General features: G+C 40.8%; 1 protein-coding gene across 6 annotated transcripts in view; it reads right to left on the bottom strand.

The window, feature by feature from the left end:
* Window positions 1-5,879: 5,879 nt before the first annotated feature.
* Window positions 5,880-8,849, bottom strand: part of DDX1 (DEAD-box helicase 1) — a 39,593-nt gene continuing 36,623 nt past the window's right edge. For 4 of the 6 annotated variants that reach the window (XM_081595922.1, XM_081595923.1, XM_081595925.1 and 1 more), the window contains 6 exons: window positions 8,588-8,660; window positions 8,365-8,437; window positions 8,239-8,281; window positions 7,261-7,356; window positions 6,879-6,999; window positions 5,880-6,217 (listed from right to left, as the gene is read on the bottom strand). In XM_081595922.1, coding sequence (XP_081452048.1) covers window positions 6,087-6,217; window positions 6,879-6,999; window positions 7,261-7,356; window positions 8,239-8,281; window positions 8,365-8,437; window positions 8,588-8,660 — 537 coding nt within the window. In that variant the 3' untranslated portion in view covers window positions 5,880-6,086. The remainder of the gene's footprint in view (window positions 6,218-6,878; window positions 7,000-7,260; window positions 7,357-8,238; window positions 8,282-8,364; window positions 8,438-8,587; window positions 8,661-8,849) is intronic. The other 2 variants (XM_081595924.1, XM_081595921.1) reach the window with 1 other exon arrangement.

Here is an 8,849-nt window from a genome sequence, read left to right as displayed (position 1 = left end):
GTTTAAGTGCTTTGTGGCAGAAGAAACCACTGTAGCACAAACCATATGGGGCCAACTCATGGGGATAAAAACCCTAATTCACGTTATTTTTGGCCTTCATGATCCAGGAAAAAAAAAAAAAAGACTATAGACTCTGACAAATGCAATGGGAAAAAAAATTCCTTTGAATCTGTGATTTGCTTAGCAGGAAAAAAAAAAAAAAAGGAAGTCAGGTAATCCTTAAGTGACCCCAAGTGGTAAAAATATCCCAGCAGAAGTGTTTAGGTGTTGGTGGGTATTCTCGGTGTGACGCTAGCGCCACCTGGTGCACTTGGCTGGTAATGACAAGCCACAGACCCCCAGAGGAGCTGATGTTGGTAGTGGTGAGCTTTTGTGTCTTTTCTCAGGGTGCCGGGTTGTGAGTCGACAGTGGGGAAATGAATATAAAAATTTATGGATGGAAGCATATGAGGACAGAATTTGTTATTACAACCAACACAACTAACAGCAAAAATTTCAAGTGAACGGTATTTAATGATGTGGATATAATCCAATATAGCTTTTCAGAGCCAAACAAAATACCTCATGTTTCCAGCCTGGGTGGCTACCAGTGAGCCAGTTCTCTCCCCAGTATGTCTTCAAAGTCATGGGAGCGCCTGCTAAACCTGACTGCCCTTAGCCTGACCATCACCTTGCTGAGCTTCCATTGGGACGACTGCTCCCGAGGTTTCCTTGTCCCCTCCCATCATTACGTAACACTTTCCCACAGGGCAGGGTCCTGACCGGTTCCCTCACCCTTCAGCATCTCTCTGTCCAAACACAGAGCCCTTCTTTCCCTGCACAAGTCATATGAACATTGTTGTCGCTCAGTCGCATCCGACTTTTGTGGTCCCAAGGACTGCAGCCCTCCAGGCTCCTCTGTCCATGGGATTTCCCAGACAAGAATACTGGAGTGGGTTGCCATTTCCTTCTCCAGGGGAATCTTCCTGACACAGGGATCAAACCCGCATCTCCTGAATTGGCAGGCAGGTTCTTTACCACTGAGACAACATACCTAATTGCTAACACTTGAGCAACATTGGAGGGTTTCGAGGGAATCGCAATGAAACAAAGGAAAGTTTGTTAGCAGACCTTTGCTCCCAGGAGACTCTATTGATGACATTCCTATTGGCCATATCTCCCCACCTCCGAAATGGCAACCCACTCCAGTATTCTTGCCTGGAGAATTCCATGGACAGAGCAGCCTGGCGGGCTGCAGTCCATGGGGTCACAGAGAGTCGGACACGACTGAGTGACTAACATATACACACACCCCACCTCCAACCTCCATGCTGGCGACTCCTGTTCGGATCAGGATTTTCATGTGAGATTCTCTTCCCTGAGACCCTGACCCACCCCAAAAGCAGAACACCCTTGCCATCCAATCATTGCCCTACAAGAGAGACAACCCCTCACTGTCTCTTCAATCCTACTTGGCAGGAGCAAGTATTTATCCTTTGGGATTTAGGTTGAGGCAACATACAGCCCAGCAGCCAACCGGAGCCTTCTCTGGTGGACAGGATGTGTTAGCAAGCTGGGGAACAAGATTGAAGGTAAAATAATGAGGTGAGCCAAAGACTTCCAGAGGCTCATACTGTGGTTCTGGGTCAAGCAGAGGAAATGTTTTAAATACAAACAAAGCGGCAAAAGCCAAATGGGTTTTGAAAAACTGAAGCATTTTCTTAAAAGATTTGTCTGGATCCGCAAAGCAACTATTTCAAAAGAAACCAAATTCATGTGGCTACAAATTTTATTTTTTTTAAATAACCCTATTAGTGTCTCCAAAATGGTACCACTTTTATCAAAATTTTTTCTCGACAATAACCTCTGCTGCATAGTGTAATAGAAGAGTTCCAGCCTGAGTCTAAACTGTATTGAACTTTAAGACACGTATCTGCTGGAGCATGTGTGGAGGTCACACAGTGATTTGCAGCAGGACCAAGAAACATCTAGTCAGGTCGTTTAAAGCAGCATCTCTCAACCTTGGCAGCACATAAGCATCACCTGGGGTATCTGGCTCCACTCCAGAACAATAAAATCAGAATTTCTGGAGGTGAAGGACAGATACTTGTATTTTTTTTTTTCAAAGTTTCCCTAAGGTGGTCCCAAGGCACATCCAGGACTGACAACCACTTAACTAGAGAAAGGATCCGCATTAAAGGCAGTGGACCTGCCCCGGAAGACAAGCAATTCTGGTACTGCAAGCATCTCTCCCTCAAGCGTCCCTTTCAGTCGTCTCGCTTGAGTCTTGGAGTAAAAGACTGCAGTGAGGATACTTCCCTGGTGGTCCAGTGGTTAAGACTTCACCTTTCAATGCAGGAGGTGTGGGTTCGATTCCTGGTCAGGGAACTGGGATCAATCTCACATGCCTCACAGCCAAAAAGTTGAAATATAAAACAGAAGCGATATTGCAACAAATTTTATCAATACTTGAAAAGTGGTCCAAACCTCTAAGAGCCACTTCTCCATAACTGTGTTTCCTGATGTGTGGTTGAAGACTCATCTGCATCATAATCTTAGGAATCTGTTATAGATTGTGTCCAACTCTTTGTGACCCCATGAACTGCAGCCCACCAGGCTCCTCCATCCACGGGATTTCCCAGGCAAGAATACTGGAATGAAGTTGCCATTTCCTTCTCCAGAGGATCTTCAAGACCCAAGGAAAATCAGCGTCTCCTGCATTGGCAGGTGGATTCTTTACCACTGCGCCACCTGGGAAGCCCATTTCAGGCCCCACTTTAATCCCAAAGATCTCTTCCTGTGACTTATAACTAGGAATGAGTAGCATTGCTGGGATCAGGTCCAGGCCTATCTGACTCCAGGTTCTTTCCAATTCCCCATCAACACTTCTGACCAGTATAAGTGGAATCTCCACCAGAAAAACTAGTGCTTTAGATGGTTTTAATGAAAGAAAATTCTTTAAATCCACAGAATGGAAAACAACAGTAAAAATTCCCCTCCTACTCCTCCCACCAAAGGAATCCTCCATCAAATTACTCTGCAGCAGCAAAATATTATCCCTCCCTTTCCTTCCTGTTCCACTAGATTTTTTCCCTTCTAACAAATATTCCTTTTCCCCCCAAATAAGGTCACTTGGAAAAAAAATTCCTGACAGATGTCAATATCTATAGGGAAATAATAAAATTATTATATAAGGAAAACTACCTCAGATTTCATTTTATATTCACCTACACATTTTTCATATTTCAGTCAAGATACAATAAAGTGCATAAGTTGGAAGACTAAGGTGAAAATTTTGACTACATAGTTTTGCCCATTTAGAATTCCCTGGGAATTTTTTTTTTTTTAATCTGGACCATTTTCAGTCACTGCCACATACTTCTACCTTAAAAAGAAAAGTGAAGCCTTGCACCTTATTTACAGCAAGTCTGGATCTCCGTCTGTAGTATAGTGATGGTGGTGGAGCAGGAGTGGGGGAGGATGGGGGGGTAGAGAGTCACATGCAAAGAGGCTGCAGGTCAGACATAAGAGGACTTCTCACCTGCCCCAATTCACACAGCACATGAAAAGACAAAGTGAAAACAGACTTTCAATGCAACAAGTACAATTTCAGTGTAAAATAAGTTGCCCAGAATTCTTCCCATGTTGTTAGTGTGAATGCCAACCAGAACAACCCTTTCAGAACGCCATCTGAAGATAACCCTGAAAAATGTTCATAAGATTTCTTTGCTTCAATAATCCAGCTTCTAGGAATCCAAGAGAAGGAAAACAATCCAGAAGACAGAACAAAGATGTTCATGGTTAACACAGGACAACTGTGAACAGTGTGCGTGCATGCTGAGTCGATTCAGTTGTGTGCGACATTATGGAAAGTAGCCCTCCAGGCTCCTCCATCCATGGGATTCTCCACGCAAGAATAGTGGAGGGGGTTGTCATGCCCTCCTCCGGGGGATCTTTCCAACCCAGGGATCAAACCCAGGTCTCTTACATCTCCTACACTGGCAGGCGAGTTCTTTACCACTCATGCCACCGGGGAAGCCCATCAAATGTGGTCCAAGTGCCTCTCATCTGCCGACTTTTGCTGAAAGTTTAACATAATCCTGAGTGATGAGAATTACTTTCACCATTTTTATGAACAAAGAAACGGAAGCATAGAGAGCCCATTCGTATCTAGGTCTGACACCTGAGGTTCATAGCCTCCTCAGTTTCCCTCAAAGCTCAGTTACACAGACCACAGCACTTCTAATGGATCATGCAGCCATTGAAGTCTTTATAACAAGAAAATTACTTACACCGAATGAAGATATAAAATTTTAATACCGTAAGAACTAAACTGTATACAAAAACATTTACAGAAAAAAAAAGAAATGAACACAACTGTTATTTACTGACTTTCTTCACTAGGGGGAATATAAGTAAAAAATAGGGAAATATGGGGATTACTCTAACCTGAAGTTCCCATTTCTGTTTACAATATGAAAATGTTTATTAAAAATGAGGTACAGAAACAATTCTACACACCTGTAGCACTAATCAGAGGCCTGAGCAAAGGGCACCTAGAAGCAGGGACCCGGCATAAAGGGAAGGACTGATGGAGATGCGAGTGGGAAATCAGGTCTCCAGGCAACCCCTCTGATAGTCTGGCTATATGTCGCTTCCTCTTTTAAAAACTCTGTTGCCTGAGTAATTGCAGTTGAACAGTAATTTGAAGAGGAAAAACCAAATAGTTCCTTCCACAGTGTCCTAGCTCTATCCTGCATTCCTCTCTGACCTCCCCATTTGGACCTGCGAATCCTCTTCTGAAGGGAGACCCGCAATTAAGAGCTGAAACTAGGAAACCCAGGTTCTGGTTCCGGTTCTACACACCAGACCGTGTGAACATGTATTCCTAGAAACAGCTTCTGCCCCTACAAGACGAGAGCACAAGCAAGACCAGGAAGCTCCCTTCCAGCTCCAGTCTTAGGTGGTCTGGGTCTCAAGTGTCTTCTTTGCCGTTTGTCAACTAAAAACTCATCTCTAAAGCAGTGATTCCTGGGCACGCACACAGCGAGCAGGAGCCACTGCACGGTTCGAGACTGGCAACGGTGGTTGGAGGAAATCCCACGGCAGTGGTCTAGGTACAAGTGGAAGAATGGACTCCTCATACTCAATGCACATCAAGTGTAACTCAGTACGCTAGGTAACGGTTTCCCACTGCTTACATAATGAATTTCACTCAAGAGTTTCTCTGAAGAAAATATTTTGGGGCTAAAATATTTGAAAACCATCATGTAAGACATGACAGTAGTGTGTGCTCTTATGGAATCTCTAGGGCAAGAATAATCCTCCCAAAGAAACTACTTTGTGAGCTAAGAGTCAAAAGGCACAAAAGAGCAATTCAATTGTGTCTGTGTCAATGTTCTCTTTTCCTTCTGGTGTTTTAAAAGGTAAGACGGTTTCAGGAAATTTCCAAGAATTGCATTTAAGACCTAGAGGGACATCAGAATAGCTTCATCTTTACAGAATGTATCATCTGGAAAGAAAGGTTCTTAAAAAGAAGATGGGCCTCTAGGGATACCATCATCAGGTCAGTCGTCAGTCCTTAAAATGCATAACCTCTTCTAACTCGTGATAAAAACTTCAGGCTTCCAAACTACCCCACCTGTCCTTCCACCCTGGGATCCTCCACTTCTCTTTTATGACTCTTTCCAAGCTTCTACATACACCGAGGCAACCAAAAGCATCTCAAGGCTGTCTCCATTTAGGACCACTTCTTGCAAAAATCCTCAAGACCATCACTAGTGGTTCCACACAGTCCTCTACCAAACACACACACACACACACACACACACAAACTTGACTTCCTAAACCCAGAGCTTTCTTGAAACATTATAAAATAACTGTAAAATAAGACACAAATGTTCATGAAAATACAGTCATCAAATTTATTCTTTTCATTAGGTTTGGCATTCTATGATGATTTCCTAAGACTGATGTTTCTTGACATGCAAGAGTTAGCACTAATAGCTTAAGTTACTATAAATACTGCTGCCTGGAAGCAGTGCAACTATTTTAGAGTTTTAAGACCACAGACTTACTACTCAAATCTTATTCTGTGTATGTTAAAATCAGAAGGTTCTGAACAGCTGGTTAGGAAGGTAGCCAAGATGCAGGAAAGATGTCTGGGCCTCCTTCTCAAGGGCAGCCAACTCTTGAACCGTAGGAGCCAAAATATCCACGTGGCCTTTATAGTTTCCACCTGGATCACACACACAAATCACAAAGAAATGCAAATGACACGCTTGAAATAACCTGTCAGCAATACTTTGGCCCAATTATATCAATTTAAACATTGCTCCTAGCAATAAAGATGTACTTACTACTGGGCAAGTTACCTCCCAAACTGTGAGTTTTAAAAATGTTAAATTAAATCAATTAAAATCAATGGTTAGGCCTTACTAACAGCTGTCCCAATATCCAATACCCCTCCCAACCCCTTCCCTATCATCTTCTCCTTGATTTAGAAACTATCAGGTTAGCTTGAATCTTTAAAAAATTTCAGGAATCAGCTAAGGGCATCATTGGCAAAGGGAATTAAATGGTATCCTGGTTATCACTTGTTCAAAATTATTGTTATTCTCTTGTTTCCTAATAGTCCCATGAATTTTTAACTACTCTGATGACATTAACACCTCAACAGAAACAGCTAAGCTGCTGTCCTTCACTCACATACAGATCACAAAATAAAAATGCTGCAAGGCAAGTATGAATAAAGTGCCATGAGAGTAACACGAGGGAATGATTAATACGCTAAAAATATACAATTAACAGAAGGAAATGAAACACTCTCTTCTTAAACTGAAGCTCAAGAAAGGACACATTCACATGTAAAATAGAATTAAAAGTAACTGACAGCTTACCACCAAGAGTTCTTTTCTGGCCATAGGTAACTTTCCCATCAAATTCATCTACTGGTACTTTTATATCTGCCTCAACCTGAGAAATGGTACAGTTCAGGTGTTCTTCTATCTCGGACAGCAACTGAGAAAGGGAGAGGAAATTCAAGTATTTTCATATAAAAATTTCATTTTGACAAACCCAAGCTGCATTTGAATAGCATTAAAGCCAGGAAGACTAAAGGGAAGTAAGATTTCTGAAGAGATGAACTCACAAGTTACAATTTATAAACTACAATAACAAACACTCATTCTGTCTTATAACTCAGACAAGAGCTGATATATAACCTCCATAGATAAATGCAGTCTATTCTTACCAATTTTAATAAGACTTTGTGAGCCTCACCTGCATCTCATTGTACCATATGGTACAGCCACCATCTTCCTTGAGTCTTGTGTTATAACACCCTTTCCCACGGCTGCTACATACATGATACCAAACCTATATTAAAAAAGGAAAAATAGATTAACATGTAACATACTAGATATCTTTGTTCTCAACTAGTTGTTTTTTTTTAATATTTTCTGTCCTCAAAGCATAAGAAAAATAGACTGCAGCTATGGTATGTCATCCAGTCACTACCACCATCAGGAGCTCACTAACTAGGTCTTCTGAAAGAGTTCTTTTTGAGAGGAGTCCAAAAGATTTTCTAAAACAGACTTCAATTAGACGTCAATAGAAAGGAATTCTCAGATTAAAAAAAAAAAACAAAAAATGTATTAGAGAATGCTATCTCGTCTACGGCCATACCACGCTGAACGCGCCCGATCTTGTCTGATCTCGGAAGCTAAGCAGGGTTGGGCCTGGTTAGTACTTGGATGGGAGAATGCTATCTCATGATCAGTATCAAAGTTCAAAGGTTTTCCATAAGAATAAAATACAGCAAATAGCAAAAAGCAAAATGAACAATATCTAGTTTGGGCAATGAGTTTGTAGGCGTTTCTGACGCCTGCAACTATTCTGTAAATCTGAATCGATTTATATCAGAATAATAAGCTGACTCTCTCTCCCATAAAAAGTCTACCATGGCAAAAAAAAAAAAAAAAGTCTACCATGGCAGGATGCTAGACAGGGTTTAAATAGCTTTCAGTGAAAACAATTACATGAAAGCTTTTAGGGAAAATTACATTTTGTATTGTTCCTTTCTGAACTTAATCCTACTAGTTGTCTATTCAATGAATAAAGAGAAAAAGATGCCATAAAAAGTTCATTTATATTCCATATGCCTGAATTCAACATAAATGAAAACTCAAACTGCTTTTATTTCTAGTATCTAAAATGACAATGCAAACAATGAATATAATACAGCACTAGAAAGATCACCTTCTCTTTTTCTGTTGCCACCAGGGAAATGGCCAGACCCATCCTGAAAGATTTTAAAAGTCTTCATTAGACTTTATTCTGCAAGCAAAGAAGCTTAAAAAGGAAAAAACAAAATTATGGCTGTACCTTTCAGCTCTTCCTACTCTGCCAATGCGATGGACATAGTTTTGCTTTTCATCAGGCAAGGTGACATTTATGACTGTAAATAAAAAGTTGTTACCAATTGACATAAGGTCCTAAAATTTTCAAACATATCTGATGTTTTTCATTTTACATTTGAATCATATTAAAACAGTTTCCTTTGCATTCCTTAAAATTCAAAATGCAAGCATAAAAGATTTCTTTTTACCATAAGGAACACCGTGGATATCAATTCCTCTGGCAGCTACATCTGTGCAAATCAAGAATCTGACATCTCCTTTCTAAAAAGAGCAGACAGGAGAGAGGGATTTATTAGTACGTACACTAAAAAAATAAACATAAATGCCATCTTTCCACTAAATGAGATCTCTAATCACGAATGTATTACTATCAGATTAGAGGCCCAGTCGTTCATTATTCACTAGAACAAGTTTTTCATTTTTAAGTTTACCATTTGCCAAAATATGACA

Source organism: Giraffa tippelskirchi, chromosome 4 (genome assembly GCF_054371585.1).
Source record: "Giraffa tippelskirchi isolate mGirTip1 chromosome 4, T2T-mGirTip1v1.2.pri, whole genome shotgun sequence".
NCBI classification, from domain to species: Eukaryota; Metazoa; Chordata; class Mammalia; order Artiodactyla; family Giraffidae; genus Giraffa; species Giraffa tippelskirchi.
The sequence above is the reverse complement of the archived record's forward strand: the minus strand, read 5'-3'. Positions and strand labels throughout refer to the sequence as shown.